We start from the raw sequence: 20,669 nt of genomic DNA on the forward strand, positions 1-20,669 counted from the left end.
GGTGTGCAACCTAAGTACTACTTAGGGGTGCTGTTTATTTTGTTTCTTCTTTGAAATTGCAATATGCAAGTTGAAAAACAATGTTTTATTGTTGTATTACTTTGGACCACTAATTAAAAAATCCTGAGGATATAACGTTGGTACATTTCCATTTATTTCTTAAGATAAGAAGATATTGTACAATCTATGAAAGAAATGAAGAGGTGCCAATAATGGTGACCAGTACTGTACATTATGGGTGGAAATATAATGTTCCCTGGTTCTGCAAAACAAAAAAAAAAAAAATTAACAGGATATTGGAATATCTTTGCTAACAAGTTTTCCCTTTTTTCACTTTAAGAGACATCTACAAACTTTTATGTTAACAAAAAGCAAAGAGCAAAAAAAGCATTCTCGGAGTGATACTTTTACTCAATACCTTGTTTTTGATTTTCGTTTTTTTTGTAAATAAAAGTATATACATAGATTTGACTCACCATCATAGTTTCACTTTTTTTTTTTTTCTGATTGTGCATTTCACTTTATAATCAATTAAAACGACTGCATAGCAAACATATTTCTATTCCATATTAGGCACAGGTGGAAGCTAAATGAGGGATCTTTCGACCCGAACTAACAGCCTTATTTATGTCTTTGCATGTACAAAATAAAATCTAAGGCCATGTGCACACGTTCAGGATTATTAGCGTTTTTTTCGCGTTTTTTTCGCTATAAAAACGTGATAAAAACGCGAAAAAAACGCTAACATATGCCTCCTATTATTTACAGGGTATTCCGCATTTTTTGTGCAAATGTTGCGATTTTTTCCGCAAAAACATCGCATCGCGGAAAAAAAAGCAACATGTTCATTAAAAATGCGGAATTGCGGGGATTCCGCACACCTAGGAGTCCATTGATCTGCTTACTTCCCGCACGGGGCTGTGCACACCATGCGGGAAGTAAGCAGATTATGTGCGGTTGGTACCCAGGGTGGAGGAGAGGAGACTCTCCTCCACGCACTGGGCACCATATAATTGGCCAAAAATAAAAGAATTAAAATAAAAAATAGTCCTATACTCACCTTCGATGTCCCCCGCAGTGTTCCCGCCTCACCGCTGCATGCTGCCGCTTCGGTTCTCATAGCTGGTGTGCGGTGAAGGACCTGTGATGACATCACTGTCTTGTGATTGGTCGTGAGCGGTCATGTGACCGCTCACGTGACCGCGACGTCATGGAAGGTCCTGCGCGCACACACCAGCTATAGGAAGAGGAACGGACGCCGCTGAGGAGATCATCTGGGTGAGTATAAGCATTTTTTTTATTATTTTTAAACATTCTATCTTTTACTATTGATGCTGCATAGGCTGCATCTATAGTAAAAAGCTGGTCACACTTGTCAAACAGTATGTTTGACAAGTGTGACCAACCTGTCAGTCAGTTTTCCAAGCGATACTACAGATCGCTTAGAAAACTTTAGCATTCTGCAAGCTAATTACGCTTGCAGAATGCTAAAAAAAACACAAAAAAAAAACGCAAAAAAAAAATGCGGATTTCTTGCAGAAAATTTCCGGTTTTCTTCAGGAAATTTCTGCAAGAAATCCGGACGTGTGCACATACTCTCAAAATACCTGCACTTACAAAAATGTTAATATTGGGACAGTTGATATAGGGCTAATGGTATTACTAAATGTGTTGGGATATTCACACCATTGTACCTATACCTACAAACTCTGTTGTATGGAATCATTAGTGCAACCAATTTGACTTCTGATCGCAGTTCACTATGCAAAGCCATTGCCCTTCCTGGTAACAGGAGGTTTATGGACTCAGGCCTCGTGTCTTGCACACATTAGGTGAGAATACTTACTGTTGACAGGTGATTATACCCCTTGGAAAAGACATTACTGTCCTACAAGCGCTTGTTCTTTACTAGCATTCTGTTATAAATGGGACAGTTCGGATCATAGTATGTGCCACACAACCTTGCCTTAGGCAGTTAACTGGACATGCAATACATCATCAGGCTATGTTCACACGTTGCGTTTTTGAGGACTTTTTTAGGCCAAGTTTAAGCGGCTTACAAAAAGCATGCTTTGCTTAGTTTTTGCTGCGTTTTTTTGTCATTTGTCTCTTGTGTATGCTGATAAAGTTTAGTGCATAAATAAAAAAAAATTGATTCAACTTCATTAGGCTTTGGTACAAAAAACAGCAAAAAAGCTGAAAGAAGTGATATGCTGCATTCTGCAAAAACCAAGCTCTTTGAAAAAGCAATCAGGGAAAAAAAACAAGCTTTGCGCATGAGATTTCTGAAATCTCAGACTTTGCTGGTACTGTGAAACACAGCTGAAAATTAGCATTTAAAAAACGCTGCAAAAACGCGATGCCTTACTCTAAGGCCGGTGTCACACTCAGCGTAGGGAAATACGGTCCGTATTTTACATGCGTAATACGCAGAAATGTTTCCAAAATAGTGATCCGTATGTCATCTGTAGGCAGGGTGTGGCAGCGTATTTTAGGCATGTCATCCTCCGTATGTAATCCATGTGGCATCCGTACAGCGAGATTCTCTCGCTGGATTGCAAAATGGACATAGAATGGATCCATGGGCTCAAATATTCGTGAACACATATATACAGTATATATATATCTATATCAGTGAGACACACATATATACAGTGCCTACAAGTAGTATTCAACCCCCTGCAGATTTAGCAGGTTTACACATTTGGAATTAACTTGGCATTGTGACATTTGGACTGTAGATCAGCCTGGAAGTGTGAAATGCACTGCAGCAAAAAAGAATGTTATTTCTTTGTTTATTTTTTTTTTAAATTGTGAAAAGTATTTTCAGAGGGTCATTTATTATTCAACCCCTCAACCCACCAGAATTCTGTTTGGTTCCCCTAAAGTATTAAGAAGTAGTTCAGGCACAAAGAACAATGAGCTTCACATGTTTGGATTATCTCTTTTCCAGCCTTTTCTGATGAACAGCACTCATACATGGTCAACATGGGAAAGACAAAGGAGCATTCCAAGGCCATCAGAGACAAGATCGTGGAGGGTCACAAGGCTGGCAAGGGGTACAAAACCCTTTCCAAGGAGTTGGGCCTACCTGTCTCCACTGTTGGGAGCACCATTCGGAAGTGGAAGGCTTATGGAACTACTGTTAGCCTTCCACGGCCTGGACAGCCTTTGAAAGTTTCCTCCCGTGCCGAGGCCAGGCTTGTCCGAAGAGTCAAAGCTAACCCAAGGACAACAAGGAAGGAGCTCCGGGAAGATCTCATGGCAGTGGGGACGTTGGTTTCAGTCAATACCATAAGTAACGTACTCCACCGCAATGGTCTCCGTTCCAGATGAGCCCGTAAGGTACCTTTACTTTCAAAGCGTCATGTCAAGGCTCGTCTACAGTTTGCTCATGATCACTTGGAGGACTCCGAGACTGACTGGTTCAAGGTTCTCTGGTCTCATGAGACCAAGATCGAGATCTTTGGTGCCAACCACACACGTGACATTTGGAGACTGGATGACACTGCATACGACCCTAAGAATACCATCCCTACAGTCAAGCATGGTGGTGGCAGCATCATGCTGTGGGGCTGTTTCTCAGCCAAGGGGCTTGGCCATCTGGTCCGCATCCATGGGAAGATGGATAGCACGGCCAACCTGGAGATTTTGGCCAAGAACCTCCGCTCCTCCATCAAGGATCTTAAGATGGGTCGTCATTTCATCTTCCAACAAGACAACGACCCAAAGCACACAGCCAAAAAAACCAAGGCCTGGTTCAAGAGGCAAAAAATCAAGGTGTTGCAGTGGCCTAGTCAGTCTCCTGACCTTAACCCAATTGAAAACTTGTGGAAGGAGCTCAAGATTAAAGTCCACATGAGACACCCAAAGAACCTAGATAACTTGGAGAAGATCTGCATGGAGGAGTGGGCCAAGATAACTCCAGAGACCTGTGCCGGCCTGATCAGGTCTTATAAAAGACGATTATTAGCTGTAATTGCAAACAAAGGTTATTCCACAAAATATTAAACCTAGGGGTTGAATAATAATTGACCCACACTTTTATGTTTAAAATTTATAAAAATTTAACTGAACAACAAAACTTTTTGGTTTGTAAGATTTATGCATCTGTTAATAAATCCTGCTCTTGTTTGAAGGCTCCAACTTATTTGCATCTTATTAAATCTGCAGGGGGTTGAATACTACTTGTAGGCAATATATATATATATATATATATATATATATATATATATATATATATATATATATATATATATATATATATATACACACACACAAATTTATATTTCATAGAGCGCTAGATAGCAGAATAGCCGGTAATTCAATTGCCTGCTTTTGCTATCTCCTTCCCAAACCCGACATGATATGAGACATGATTTACATACAGTAAACCTTTTTCATATCCCTTTGTTTTTTGCATATTCCTCACTACTGTTAGTAGTGTGTGTGTGCAAAATTTGGGGGCTCTAGGTGTTAAAATAAAGGGTTAAATCGTGGAAAAAACTGGCGTGGGCTCCCTTGCAATTTTCTCCGCCAGAGTGCGAAAGCCAGTGACTGAGGGCAGATATTAACCCACTTCATGACCCAGCCTATTTTGACCTTAATGACCTCGCCATTTTTTGCAATTCTGACCAGTGTCCCTTTATGAGGTAATAACTCAGGAACGCTTCAACGGATCCTAGCGATTCTGAGATTGTTTTTTCGTGACATATTGGGCTTCATGTTAGTGGTAAATTTAGGTCGATAATTTCTGTGTTTATTTGTGAAAAAAACGGAAATTTGGCAAAAATTTTGAAAATTTTGCAATTTTCACATTTTGAATTTTTATTCTGTTAAACCAGAGAGTTATGTGACACAAAATAGTTAATAAATAACATTTCCCACATGTCTACTTTACATCAGCACAATTTTGGAAACAATTTTTTTTTTTGCTAGGAAGTTATAAGGGTTAAAATTTGACCAGTGATTTCTCATTTTTACAACAAAATTTACAAAACCATTTTTTTAGGAACCACCTCACATTTGAAGTCAGTTTGAGGGTTCTATATGGCTGAAAATACCCAAAAGTGACACCATTCTAAAAACTACACCCCTCAAGGTGCTCAAAACCACATTCAAGAAGTTTATTAACCCTTCAGGTGTTTCACAGCAGCAGAAGCAACATGGAAGGAAACAATTAACATTTAACTTTTTAGTCACAAAAATGATCTTTTAGCAACAATTTTCTTATTTTCCCAAGGGTAAAAGGAGAAACTGGACCACGAAAGTTGTTGTCCAATTTGTTCTGAGTACGCTGATACCTCATATGTGGGGGTAAACCACTGTTTGGGCGCACGGCAGAACTCGGAAGGAGCGCCATTTGACTTTTTGAATGAAAAATTGGCTCCAATCTTTAGCGGACACCATGTCGCGTTTGGAGAGCCCCCGTGTGCCTAAACATTGGAGCTCCTGCACAAGTGACCCCATTTTGGAAACTAGACGCCCCAAGGAACTTATCTAGATGCATAGTGAGCACTTTAAAACCCCAGGTGCTTCACAAATTGATCCGTAAAAATGAAAAAGTACTTTCTTTTCAAAAAAAAATTCTTTTAGCCTCAATTTTTTAATTTTCACATGGGCAACAGGATAAAATGGATCCTAAAATTTGTTGGGCAATTTCTCCTGAGTACACCGATACCTCACATGTGGGGGTAAACCACTGTTTGGGCGCACAGCAAGGCTCGGAAGGGAAGGCGCGCCATTTGACTTTTTGAATAGAAAATTAGCTCCAATCGTTAGCGGACACCATGTCGCGTTTGGAGAGCCCCTGTGTGCCTAAACATTGGAGCTCCCCCACAAGTGACCCCATTTTGGAAACTAGACCTCCCAAGGAACTAATCTAGATGCATAGTGAGCACTTTAAACCAACAAGTGCTTCACAGAAGTATATAACGCAGAGCCGTGAAAATAAAAAATAATTTTTCTTTCCTCAAAAATGATTTTTAGCCCAGAATTTTTTATTTTCCCAAGGGTAACAGGAGAAATTGGACCCCAAATGTTGTCCAGTTTGTCCTGAGTATGCTGATACCCTATATGTGGAGGTAAACCACTGTTTGGGCGCACGGCAGGGCTCGGAAGGGAAGGCACGCCATTTGGCTTTTTGAATGGAAAATGAGCTCCAATCATTAGCGGACACCATGTCGCGTTTGGAGACCCCCTGTGTGCCTAAACATTGGAGCTCCCCCATTTTGGAAACTAGACCTCCCAAGGAACTAATCTAGATGTGTGGTGAGCACTTTGAACCCCCAAATGCTTCACAGAAGTTTATAACGCAGAGCCATGAAAATAAAAAATAATTTTTCTTTTCTCAAAAATGATTTTTTAGCCCGCAATTTTTTATTTTCCCAAGGGTAACAGGAGAAATTTGACCCCAAGAGTTGTTGTCCAGTTTCTCCTGAGTACGCGGATACCCCATATGTGGGGGTAAACCACTGTTTGGGCACATGCCGGGGCTCGGAAGTGAAGTAGTGACGTTTTGAAATGCAGACTTTGATGGAATGCTCTGCGGGCGTCACATTGCGTTTGCAGAGCCCCTGATGTGCCTAAACAGTAGAAACCCCCCACAAGTGACCCCATTTCGGAAACTAGAACCCCAAAGGAACTTATCTAGATGTGTGGTGAGCACTTTGAACCCCCAAGTGCTTCACAGAAGTTTATAACGCAGAGCCGTGAAAATAAAAAATCATTTTTCTTTCCTCAAAAATAATTTTTTAGCCCGCAATTTTTTATTTTCCCAAGGGTTACAGGAGAAATTGGACCCCAAAAGTTGTTGTCCAGTTTCTCCTGAGTACGCTGGTACCCCATATGTGGGGGTAAACCACTGTTTGGGCACATGCCGGGGCTCGGAAGGGAGAGAGCACCATTTGACTTTTTCAACGCAAGATTGGCTGGAATCAATGGTGGCGCCATGTCGCGTTTGGAGACCCCCTGATGTGCCTAAACAGTGGAAACCCCTCAATTCTAACTCCAACACTAACCCCAAACCCTAATCCCAACCCTAACCACAATCCTAACCCCAACACACCCCTAACCCTAGTCTTAACCCTAATTCCAACCCTAACTCAAATTCCAACCCTAACCCTAAGGCTATGTGCTCACGTTGCGGATTTGTGCGTGGATTTTTCCACACAGTTTTTGAAAAATCTTCAGGTAAAACGCACTGCGGATTTCTATTATGGAGCAGGTGTAAAACGCTGCGGAATCCGCACAAAGTGACATGCTGCGGAAAATACAACGCAGCGTTTTCGTGCTGTATTTTCCGCACCATGGGCACAGTGGATTTGGTTTTCCATAGGTTTACGTGGTACTGTATACGTGATGGAAAACTGCTACAAATCTGCAGCGACCAATCCGCTGCGGATCCGCAGCCAAATCCGCACCGTGTGCACATAGCCTAATTCTAACCCTAATTCCAACCCTAGCCCTAATTCTAACCCTAATTGTAACCCTAACCCTAATTGCAACCCTAACCCTAAATCTAACCCTAATTCTAACCCTAACCCTAATTCTAACCCTAAGTGCAACCCTAGCCCTAAGTGCAACCCTAACCCTAAGTGCAACCCTAACCCTAAGTGCAACTCTAACCCTAAGTGCAACCCTAGCCCTAAGTGCAACCCTAACCCTAAGTGCAACCCTAACACCAAGTGCAACCCTAACACCAAGTGCAACCCTAACCCTAAGTGCAACCCTAACCCTAAGTGCAACCCTAACCCTAAGTGCAACCCTAACCCTAAGTGCAACCCTAAGTGCAACCCTAACCCTAAGTGCAACCCTAACCCTAAGTGCAACCCTAACCCTAAGTGCAACACCAAGTGCAACCCTATCCCTAAGCGCAACCCTAACCCAAAGCGCAACCCTAACCCAAAGCGCAACCCTAACCCAAAGCGCAACCCTAACCCAAAGCGCAACCCTAACCCAAAGCGCAACCCTAACCCAAAGCGCAACCCTAACCCAAAGCGCAACCCTAACCCAAAGCGCAACCCTAACCCAAAGCGCAACCCTAACCCAAAGCGCAACCCTAACCCAAAGCGCAACCCTAACCCAAAGCGCAACCCTAACCCAAAGCGCAACCCTAACCCAAAGCGCAACCCTAACCCAAAGCGCAACCCTAACCCAAAGCGCAACCCTAACCCAAAGCGCAACCCTAACCCAAAGCGCAACCCTAACCCAAAGCGCAACCCTAACCCAAAGCGCAACCCTAACCCAAAGCGCAACCCTAACCCAAAGCGCAACCCTAACCCAAAGCGCAACCCTAACCCAAAGCGCAACCCTAACCCAAAGCGCAACCCTAACCCAAAGCGCAACCCTAACCCAAAGCGCAACCCTAACCCAAAGCGCAACCCTAACCCAAAGCGCAACCCTAACCCAAAGCGCAACCCTAACCCAAAGCGCAACCCTAACCCAAAGCGCAACCCTAACCCAAAGCGCAACCCTAACCCAAAGCGCAACCCTAACCCAAAGCGCAACCCTAACCCAAAGCGCAACCCTAACCCAAAGCGCAACCCTAACCCAAAGCGCAACCCTAACCCAAAGCGCAACCCTAACCCAAAGCGCAACCCTAACCCAAAGCGCAACCCTAACCCAAAGCGCAACCCTAACCCAAAGCGCAACCCTAACCCAAAGCGCAACCCTAACCCAAAGCGCAACCCTAACCCAAAGCGCAACCCTAACCCAAAGTGCAACCCTAACCCTACCCCTAATGGAAAAACAAAAATAATTATATTTTCTGTATTTTATTATTGTCCCTACCTATGGGGGTGATAAAGGGGTGGGTTTATTTACTATTTTTTTATTTTGATCGCTGTGATAGAACCTATCACAGCGACCAAAATGTACAGGGAACGAATCTGCCGGCCGATTCGGCGGGCGCACTATGCATGCGCCCGCCATTTTCCAAGATGGCGGCGCCCATGGAGAAGACGGACGGACACCGGGAGGGACATCGGAGCTTGGTAAGTATGGGGGGGTGGGATCAGAACACGGGGGGGGATCGGAGCACCGGGGGAGCGGACAGGACGGGGGAGCGGACAGGAGGGGAGCGGACAGGAGGACGGAGGGGAGCGGACAGGAGGACGGGGCAGAAAGGACGACTGGGGAGGCGATCGGTGGGTGTGGGGGGCAGATCGGGCTCTCCAGCCATGGCAGATGCTATTGCAGCATCGGCCATGGCTGGATTGTAATATTTCACCATTTTTATAGGTGAAATATTACAAATCGCTGATTGGCTGTTGAAAGTGAAACAGCCAATCAGAGCGATCGTAGCCACGGGGGGGGGGGGGGGTGTGAAGTGAAGCCACCCCCCCTGGGCTGAAGTTGAAGTACCACTCCCCCTGTCCCTGCAGATGGGGTGAAATTGGAGTTAACCCTTTCACCCGATCTGCAGGGACGCGATCATTCCATGACACCACATAGGCGTCACAGGTCGGATTGGCACCGACTTTCATGACGCCTACGTGGCGTCAAAGGTCGGGAAGGGGTTAATAGCCTAGGGAGGTATCATGGTCATTGGCCCCCCCCTTGGCTAAAAATATCTGCCCCCAGCCACCCCAGAAAAGGCACATCTGGAAGATGCGCCTATTCTGGCACTTAGCCTCTTTCTTCCCACTCCTTTGTAGAGGTGGGATATGGGGTAATAAAGGGTTAATGCCACCTTGCTATTGTAAAACACACACATATTAGGAAAAAAGTATTTTATTGAAATAAAGACACATGGTGTTTTAATAGTTTATTATACTCTTAATCCAAATGACGACCCTCGCTCTGTAAAAAAGGAAAAATAAAAAAACAACAAAATCCCATACCTTTCCGGCGCTCAGTCACATCCCACGATGTAAATTCATCTGAAGGGGTTAAATAATTTTACAGCCAGGATCCTGCTAATGCAGCCGCCCCTGCCTGTAAAAACTGGGGAATGAATGGGAAGGGGAACGTATCTACCTAGACTTGCGGTGCTGCGCCCCCTGCTGGCATAACCTCATATGAACTCGAGCGTGGGAATTTTTCTGAATATTTTCTCACATTTTCTGTACATAACCTACATCCTCCACATATCAGTCGTTCTTGCTTTAAGCTTTAGAATAAATTCTTATTGCCATTGGCAATTAACTGGGCATACAGGGTTGTATTTAACCCCTTAACGACCAGGGGTATTTCAGTTTTTGCATTTTTGTTTTTTGCTCCCCTTCTTCCCCAGTCATAACTTTTTATTTTCTGTCAATATGGCCATGTGAGGGTTTGTTTTTTTTTGCGGGGGCAAGTTGTACTTTTGAACAACACCATTGGTTTTAACATATCGTGTACTGGAAAACCTGATAAAAATTCCAAGTGTGGTGAAATTACAATAAAAAGCAATTCCATTTTTTTTTTTTTTATCATGTTCATAAATTGCCATTATGATTCTCCAGGTCATTACAAGTTCACAGACACCAAACATATCAGAGGTTCTTTTTCTATTTGTGGTAAAAAAAAAATTCCACAGTTAAAAAGAAAAAAAAAATTGTGCCATTTTCTGATACCCGTAACGTCTCCATTTTTCTTGATCTGTGGCTGGTTGAGGGCTTATTTTTTGACGTCGAGCTGGTGTTTTCATCGATACCAATTTGATGTAGAAACGGTATTTTGATAGCCCGTTATTGCATTTTAATGCAATATTTACGCCGTTTAGCAATCGGGTTATTTTTTTTATATTGATAGATCGGGCTGAACGCAGCGATACCAAATGTGTATATTTGAATTTTTTTAATTTACTGTTGTATTTTGAATGGGGCAAAAGGTGGGTGATTTGAACTTATATATTTATTTTACATTTTTTTATTTATTTATTGTTTAAACTTTTGCATGCTTCAATAGTCTTCATGGGAGACTAGAAGCTGCAATACTTCGATCGCTTCTGCTACACACAGGCGATGATCAGATCGCCTGTGTGTAGCAGAGATGTTCACTTGCCATAAGCGCAGACCACCGGCAGCGCTCATAGCAACCTGGCAATGACAACCATAGAGGTCTGCTTTAGACCTCTGATTGTTGTGCCAACTCATCGGTGACCCGCAATCATGTGACTGGGTCAACGATGGGTGGGCTTTATGACGTGTAAGCACAAGTTAAATGCCGCTTTCAGAGATTGACAGCGGAATTTAACTAGTTAACAGCCATGGGTGGGTTGCGATTCCACCCATGGCTGTTGCGGGCACATGTCAGCTGCATAGATCAGCTGACATAAGCCCAGAAAGGTGCAGGCTCAGCTCCGGAGCCAGCACCAAACAGGGGGAGTCCGACGTGGGCGTACTATTATACCCAACATCGTAAAGGGGTTAAAGGCAATATATATCATGGCACCAACTGTCTCACTATAAACATTTTTGTGATCACAGGTATTTTTTTTGTTTCTAAATGCATTATTCTCTACAAAAATGCAGCAAAATCAAACCATTAAGAGTTCTATACTTCTAAATGAAAAAATATTCCTAAATGGATTAACATCATTATTAAACTTCTAGGTTTCGTCTTTTTTTTTTTTTAGGAAGAAAATGTCAGAGTCCTTCGGAGAGAAAGAAACCTGTAGTTGTGACAAATGAGAGTTGAAGCAATAAAGCATTCAGTATTAAGCCTAGGGGTGTGTGTGGATGAAGGGGAAGAATGCAGGATAAAGCTTGAATGAGGTCAGTGTTGTAAAGCAATGAATTCCCAGATGTATAAAAAGTCCATTTGTAATTAGTGCCAGCCTACTTCCAACACAAATAGAAAAGTATTGTTAACATCCTCTTCTTGAATTCCATCATACACTCAAGGAAGAAAAAGCAACAAAGTACCTTAATCACTTCGTACAGAAATAGTCATTGTATACCCAAATATAGAAGTAAATTAATAGTAATCAAGATTGCTTGTTCTACCAAAAGACTGTCCCACTAGAGACTGTGAATGTATTAGAAGACTCTGCTATAGAACTATTTATGTGGCACACATACATATTAAATACACACACAGGCACTTAATGAGACACGCCAGATTAGAAATCATCTTGTTTTGTTTATTAAATTTTTCATGTCCCCCCATTTCTAAAAAGTTTAAAAAAAAAATGAAACAAATTCTTTACAATACTTCTTTAGATGCACAAACAAAGAAACAAATCAATCAATCTGTAAGCTGAAGTAGGAGTGCTAGACAATGCCAAACCGTTCTGATCTTTTCCTCTTCTTTGCCTGGAATAATAAGCAAAAAATAGTAAAAATGTGAAATCTGAGCAAAAACTTTTATACATGTTGCATGTTCACCTTGCTCTTAAGTTGGATTTTGCAGAGTGAGTGCTGGTTATGGTGTTCATAGAAAAATTAGTAGCTGCTCTTCTTCATTAACCCAAACAGAACATTTGAAAGCAGCAGTAAAGAAGTGGAACGAGGTAATACACAGCTGGAATAGAGCGCTTTGAACAGGAAGCAGTGTCCATAAACATCCCCCACTATGGTGCCCTTTGACCCACGATAGGGCCTAATTGGCCAGCCTTCCCCCCACCTGAGGCTGTTAGGAGGCACATGGGCTCTGTGGCACAGAGTTCACACTTCTGACAGAAGCCCTCACATTTTTGTGTAAGGTAACCAGGAACCATCAAATGTGCATATTTGACCCCACATTCCAAGTTTTACAAGCCAATGCATGAGGTACATTGCCATCACACACTATTTCCAGCTGTGTTGTGCTGTTCAAAAAAAACTACAAACCTATAAAGAAAATAAGAAAACTTGTAATAATTGTGACACATATTTTAGAAGTATTTACACACGCAGATTCAAAGTTCCATTAAAAAAATACACTTTTCTTTTGCACACTTTGTAAAGTAACCCCTCGGTGGGTGCCAGCTCACACCTGCCAGGATTGGAGATAACGCCGATCCTGGACAGTTTAAACAGATTGTCCAGGTTTGCAATACAAGTCTGCAGTGACTAAGTGACTGCAGACCTGAGAATCCTCACAGCGTGTAGTGCACACTGCCAGATTCTCTGGTGGTGGGAGCAAGCGGGCACATGACCACAAATATGCAATCATGTGCCAAGTAGATATGAACGGCATCGCTCAATACAAGTGAATTGAACGAGCGTATGCAGATTGCATTCTTGCAGTCACATGACCACACGCTCTTGGTGCAACAGAATCCTGGCAGAGCGGGCTGTGGGGATTCACAAGTCTTCAGTCACATAAAGTGACTGCAGACTTGAACCTCAAGACCCCAAGCCTGGACAGCCCCTTTAACTCCTTAGTTAATGCAGTCAGAATTTCTACTCATTAGGGAACTTCAACCACCGCTCCAGTGACAGCACTGTGTGGTGGGGTCCTGTTCTCGGGAGAGGTACTGCAACAGGTTTATCAACCCTAGAAATGTCACAAACCAAGTGCTCCAAGACGTTGGTGGGGAAATGAGGAATACTTAATAGTCCAGGCACTATTGCATATTTAGTTTGTTTTTCCTAAAGAAGTTTATCCAATTTTTTTTTTAATAAAACAGAAACCCTAAATTGCCCATATTTGCATAATAAACAGCACATCTCGCATAATAGGAACACAAGTATTTGGCCAGGTAAGGTCAATGCTAAGCCAACCACACTACAGGGGAGATAACAATAAGAAAACCAAGTAGACACCTATAAAGTTTAATAGTTTCTTATTAGCAGAGTCAGAATATCCCCATCTGTAGTTCACCCCTGAGAGCCAGAAAAGGAAAATAGAAAGGCCTGAAATGTGTGATCTCTGAGAGGCAGATCAGCTTGCCCCTGATGATAGGGTATCTCGGCTGGTAGCTCTCTGTCAATGTGATTGGACACTGACGACGTATTGAGGTTTTTCTATTACAGAGTCTGTATCTTACCCTAAAGGTCACTAAAGTATAAACAAAGCAAGAATATATTTTTTCTTACTTTTAATTTGTTGCCTCTTATGATCTGGTGCGTAGTATAGTAAAGTGGCCATAAAATATATTGTTAAAAAAAATCATCAAAGCATCCCTAACCGAGGCTTACCTCAACATCCTCAGTTGCAGAGGCTGAGCTAGTTACTATGCCAAAACGCTCTTTTCTCTTCTTAAGTTTCTCTTCATCTTCACTCTGTTGGATAGAACATAAAAAAAAGTGAAATAAATAATGGGAAAATATGCTTAAACTGTAAATCAATCAATTTGTAAAATGAAATGGTTATTTTAATAAAGGCATGACACTTGTAAAGTAAAGTATTAAACAATTCTGAAAATTTTCTGAAATACCATGAGTGTTTACACTGCGCTACCAAATACAAGTCTAATAAAACTTGCCACGGGAACACCAAAGGAACTATCTCCACAAAAATTTAATGGAAACTCGTGATGATGTTTTAACTTTATAAACTATTACTACCACCAACGTCATTGCCCTATAATCTATATGTGCAACAGCATGGTGGTAATGGTTTATAGCGGTAAAACTTAGTTACAGTAAACTTTTAAAATTATATGACACGGAAATTAATGAGGAAAAAAAAAATAATCACCAAAGTCACTTGGAGAAAATGTCGCTATAAAACGACTGCATTACACTCAGTACACTCAATTTGCGTTTTTAAGAGTTTTGATCCTACAGAGAATACAGAGAGTACAGGGTCTGTACCACAGGACTGGTGTATAGCAAATGTGGTGCCAATATTTAAAAAGGGGACAAAAACTGAACTCGGAAATTATAGGCCAGTAAGCTTAACCTCTACTGTGGGTAAAATCCTGGAGGGCATTCTAAGGGATGCTATACTGGAATATCTGAAGAGGAATAACCTCATGACCCAGTATCAGCACGGGTTTACTAGGGACCGTTCATGTCAGACTAATTTGATCAGCTTCTATGAAGAGGTAAGTTCCGGACTGGACCAAGGGAGCCCAGTAGATGTAGTGTATATGGACTTTTCAAAAGCTTTTGATACGGTGCCACACAAAAGGTTGATACATAAAATGAGAATAATGGGGATAGTGGAAAATATGTGTAAGTGGGTTGAGAGCTGGCTCAGGGATAGGAAACAAAGGGTGGTTATTAATGGAGCACACTCGGACTGGGTCGCGGTTAGTAGTGGGGTACCACAGGGGTCAGTATTGGGCCCTCTTCTTTTTAACATATTTATTAATGACCTTGTAGGGGGCATTCAGAGTAGAATTTCAATATTTGCAGATGACACTAAACTCTGCAGGGTAATCAATACAGAGGAGGACAATTTTATATTGCAGGATGATTTATGTAAACTAGAAGCTTGGGCTGATAAATGGCAAATGAGCTTTAATGGCGATAAATGTAAGGTCATGCAATTGGGTAGAAGTAATAAGATGTATAACTATGTGCTTAATTCTAAAACTCTGGGTAAAACTGTCAATGAAAAAGACCTGGATGTATGGGTGGATGACAAACTCATATTCAGTGGCCAGTGTCAGGTAGCTGCTACAAAGGCAAATAAAATAATGGGATGCATTAAAAGAGGCATAGATGCTCATGAGGAGAACATAATTTTACCTCTATACAAGTCACTAGTGCGACCACACTTAGAATACTGTGCACAGTTCTGGTCTCCGGTGTACAAGAAAGACATAGCTGAACTAGAGCGGGTGCAGAGAAGAGTGACCAAGGTTATTAGAGGACTGGGGGGTCTGCAATACCAAGATAGGTTATTACACTTGGGGCTATTTAGTTTGGAAAAATGAAGGCTAAGGGGTGATCTTATGTTAATGTATAAATATATGAGGGGACAGTACAAAGACCTTTCTGATGATCTTTTTAATCATAGACCGGTGACAGGGACAAGGGGGCATCCTCTACGTCTGGAGGAAAAAAGGTTTAAGCATAATAACAGACGCAGATTCTTTACTGTAAGAGCAGTGAGACTATGGAACTCTCTGCCGTATGATGTTGTAATGAGTGATTCATTACTTAAATTTAAGAGGGGACTGGATGCCTTTCTGAAAAAGTATAATGTTACAGGGTATATACACTAGATTCCTTGATAAGGCGTTGATCCAGGGAACTAGTCTGATTGCCGTATGTGGGGTCGGGAAGGAATTTTTTTCCCCATGGTGGAGCTTACTCTTACCACATGGGTTTTTTTTGCCTTCCCCTGGATCAACATGTTAGGGCATGTTAGGTTAGGGTATGGGTTGAACTAGATGGACTTAAAGTCTTCCTTCAACCTACTATGTAACTATGTAACTATACAATACTCTAACTTACTAGCACACAATTAAAAAAAAAATCTCAAAACACGACCTCTCGGGAGCCCTTTGACTGGAATCACAGCACAAAACGGAATATGATTTCTGCATGAAGTAACTTTATACCACTTATTGGGGTTTGCATATTTGTGTAATACAACTAAGTCACATAACTGACAAAAATCGCCAAATACCTAATGTTCTGTTGTATTTAACGAATGTCTAGGACAACACATAAAACAGTCTTTTAATTATATTAAACAAGTTAAAGTAGCATAACAGCAAAAAAGAAAATCACTCAATCCCAGTCTCAAATATAGGGGTTAACAGAGGAGACCATGCTCACCACTCCTATATGTGTATGAACACAAGTTTGTAAGACTCCGCTCCACCTTCCAGCATGCACTGCTGAATATTTTGTTAACGCTACTATTCTGAATCAAGCCACTTGACCTCTAGGCCAGCTGGGGTCACAACGAGACACACTTACAATGCTCTTCACTCCATCTTTAGGCCTATATTGACAGCTTTTGATTCATGGGCTGCAGGAGCCCATCTGAGCCAAATTACCCCTAACCAAAGCCAGCGGGACAGGCATTTATCAAACCTTTCCCCTCTTATATTCTTCCCGATGCTTGTTTCTGCCCCAGGGCACGCACAAGTGCACCCATGGGCACCATGCAGCTGCTAGGGACAGTGACCTCCTCCACTGAAGTGTCAGATGGCTTGTTGTTTTTAGTGTCTCCATTTCCCTGGCTAGTATCATATACTTTCACGTGAATTTTGGTTTCATTTTCTTGCTAAGTACATGTATGCTGAGGAAGTCCTTTTACTGTTTTGGAAAGCCATGAAGCTTACTGTGGCATATAAATGTTTGGGCACCCCTGGTCAAAATGACTGTTCACAATAACATTAAGCAAGTTGGGAGATGAAATGATCTCTCAAAGGTGTAAAGTTAAAGATGACACCTTTCCTTTGCATTTGAGGCAAATAAAAACAAAATTTAGTTTTTTTTTTATTTTGAAAATTCCAAAAAAGGAAAATGGGCTGATACAAATGCTTGGGCACCCCCTAGAATTTTGTGTGCTCAGATAACTTTGACCAAGGCTTCAGACCTTAAATAGCCTGTTAGGGTTATGGCTTGTTCACCATTATCGTTAGTGGTGGAGGCTCACAAAGCAGGAGAAGGCTATAAGAAAATAGCAAAGCGCTTTCAAGTTACCCTTTCCTCAGTTTGAAGTGTAATTAAGAAATGACAGTTAACAGGAACAGTGGAGGTCAAGATAAGGCCTGGAAGACCAACCAAAATTTCAGTGACAGCTGCTCAAAGGATTGCTGGAGACTGAGGCAAACCAGAATCTCTGATGGACCGCAAAAGACCTTCATAAAGATTTAGCAGACTCAGAAGTTGTGGTACATTGCTCTACTGTTCAGAGACACCTGCACATTAAATATGTCGCTCATGGAAGAGTCATCGGAAGGAAAATTCTCCTGCCTCCTCATTCAGCGTCCGAAGTATGCAAAAGAACATCAAAATAAGCATGATGCATTTTGGAAACAAGTTCAGTAGACCAATGAGGTTACAATACTCTTTGGCCACAATGATCGCCAACCATTAACCCCTTCATGACCTGGCCATTTTTTGCAATTCTGACCAGTGTCCCTTTATGAGGTAATAACTCAGGAACGCTTCAACGGATCCTAGCGATTCTGAGACTGTTTTTTCGTGACATATTGGGCTTCATGTTAGTAGTAAATTTAGGTCGATCATTTTTGCATTTATTTGTGAAAAAAATCGGAAATTTGGCGAAAATTTTGAAAATTTCGCAATTTTCAAATTTTTAGTCTGTTAAACCAGAGAGTTATGTGACACAAAATAGTTAATAAATAACATTACCCACATCTACTTTACATCAGCACAAATTTGGAAACAACATTTTCTTTTGCTAGGAAGTTATAAGGGTTAAAGTTTGACCAGTGTTTTCTCATTTTTACAACAACATTTACAAAACCATTTTTTTAGGGACCACCTCACATTTGAAGTTAGTTTGAAGGGTCTATATGGCTGAAAACACCCAAAAGTGACACCATTCTAAAAACTGCACCCCTCAAGGTGCTCGTGCTCAAAACCACATACAAGAAGTTTATTAACCCTTCAAATGCTTCACAGCAGCAGAAGCAACATGGAAGGAAAAAATGAACATTTCACTTTTTAGTCACAAAAATGATCTTTTAGCATAATTTTTTTTATTTTCTCAAGGGTAAAAGGAGAAACTGGACCCCGAAAGTTATTGTGCAATTTGTCCTGAATACGCCGATACCCAATATGTGGGGGGGAACCACTGTTTGGGCGCACGACAGGGCTCGGAAGGGAAGGAGCGCCATTTGACTTTTTGAATGAAAAATTGGCTACAATCTTTAGAGGACACCATGTCGCGTTTAGAGAGCCCCTGTGTGCCTAAATTTTGGAGTTCCCCCACAAGTGACCCCATTTTGGAAACTAGACCCCCCCAAGGAACTTATCTAGATGCATAGTGAGCACTTTGAACCCCCAGGTGCTTCACAAATTGATCTGTAAAAATAAAAAAGGTACTTTTTTTTTTATTTCCCACAAAAAATTTCTTTCAGCCTCAATTTTTTCATTTTCACATGGGCAACAGGATAAAATGGATCCTAAAATTTGTTGGGCAATTTCTCCTGAATACACCGATGCCTCACATGTGGGTGTAAACCACTGTTTGGGCACACGGCAAGGCTCGGAAGGGAAGGAGCGCCATTTGACTTTTGAATGAAAAATTAGCTCCAATTGTTAGCGGACACCATGTCACATTTGGAGAGCCCCTGTGTGCCTAAATACTGGAGCTCCCCCACAAGTGTCCCCATTTTGGAAACTAGACTTCCCAAGGAACTAATCTAGATGTGCAATGAGCACTTTGAACCCCCAAGTGCTTCACAGAAATTATAACGCAGAGCCGTGAAAATAAAAAAATCATTTTTCTTTCCTCAAAAATTATTTTTAAGCCCGCAATTTTTTATTTTCTCAAGTGAACAGGAGAAGTTGCTGTCCAGTTTGTCCTGAGTATGCAGATACCCCATATGTGGGGATAAACCACTGTTTGGGCACACGTCAGGGCTCGGAAGGGAAGTAGTGACGTTTTGAAATGCAGACTTTGATGGAATGGCCTGCGGGCATCATGTTGCGTTTGCAGAGCCCCTGATGTGCCTAAACAGTAGAAACCCCCTACAAGTTACCCCATATTGGAAACTATACCCCCCAGGGAACTTATCTAGATGTGTGGTGAGCACTTTGAACCTCCAAGTGCTTCACAGAAATTTATAACGCAGAGCCGTAAAAATAAAAAATCATTTTTTTCACACAAAAACAAGTTTTTATTTTCCCAAGGGTAACAGCAGAAATTAGACCCCCAAAGTTGTTGTGCAATTTTTCCTGAGTACGCTTATGCCCCATATGTTTGGGTAAACCACTGTTTGGGCGCACATCGGGGCTCGGAAGGGATGGAGCACCATTTGACTTTTGAACACAAGATTGGCAGGAATGAATGGTGGCGCCATGTTGCGATTGGAGACCCCTGATGTGCCTAAACAGTGGAAACCCCTCAATTCTAACTCCAACACACCCCTACCCTAATCCCAACTCTAGCCATAACCCTAATCACATCCCTAACCCAAACACACCCCTAACCACAACCCTAACCCCAACACACCCCTAACCCTAATCCGAACCCTAACCCACCCCTAACCCTAATCCCAACCCTAACCATAACCCTAACCACAAGCCTAACCCTAACCCCAACACACCCCTAACCCTAATCCTATTTCCAACCCTTAGGGTACTGTCACACAGTCACACTTTGATCGCTACGACGGTACGATTCGTGACGTTCTAGCGATATCGTTACGATATCGCAGTGTCTGACACGCAGCAGCGATCAGGGACCCTGCTGAGAATCGTACGTCGTAGCAGATCGTTTGGAACTTTCTTTCGTCGCTTGATCACCCGCTGACATCGCTGGATCGTTGTGTGTGACAGCGATCCAGCGATGTGTTCGCTTGTAACCAGGGTAAACATCGGGTAACTAAACTTTTGCATTAGCCCATTTTCTTTTTTTGTAATTCTTAAAAAAGGTAAAGTTTAAAATATAATTTTAGTTAAAATACAAAGGAAATGAGTCATCTTTAACTTTAGTCCTTTAGAGATCATTTCATCTTCAATTTAGGCTAGTTTCACATTAGCGTTTAAATCCGCAGCGTTTAAAACGCATCCACAAGTGGTGGAAAAAACGCATATAAATGCGTACAAACGCAGCGTTTTTTAGAGGCATGCGGTGTCGCATGCGGTTAAAAAAAAACGAGGCGTTTGTACGCGTTTATATGCGTTTTTTCCTGCGTTTGCGTTTTTGGTACGCAT

At 41.9% G+C, this 20,669-nt stretch overlaps 1 protein-coding gene across 2 annotated transcripts in view; it reads right to left on the reverse strand.

Annotated features, from left to right (window-relative positions):
* Positions 1 to 12,046: 12,046 nt before the first annotated feature.
* Positions 12,047 to 20,669, reverse strand: part of SARNP (SAP domain containing ribonucleoprotein) — a 164,134-nt gene continuing 155,511 nt past the window's right edge. For both annotated transcript variants that reach the window (XM_077297587.1, XM_077297586.1), the window contains 2 exons: positions 14,049 to 14,132; positions 12,047 to 12,239 (listed from right to left, as the gene is read on the reverse strand). In XM_077297587.1, coding sequence (XP_077153702.1) covers positions 12,198 to 12,239; positions 14,049 to 14,132 — 126 coding nt within the window. In that variant the 3' untranslated portion in view covers positions 12,047 to 12,197. The remainder of the gene's footprint in view (positions 12,240 to 14,048; positions 14,133 to 20,669) is intronic.

The sequence above is a fragment of the Ranitomeya variabilis genome, chromosome 3, assembly GCF_051348905.1.
Source record: "Ranitomeya variabilis isolate aRanVar5 chromosome 3, aRanVar5.hap1, whole genome shotgun sequence".
Lineage (NCBI taxonomy): Eukaryota > Metazoa > Chordata > Amphibia > Anura > Dendrobatidae > Ranitomeya > Ranitomeya variabilis.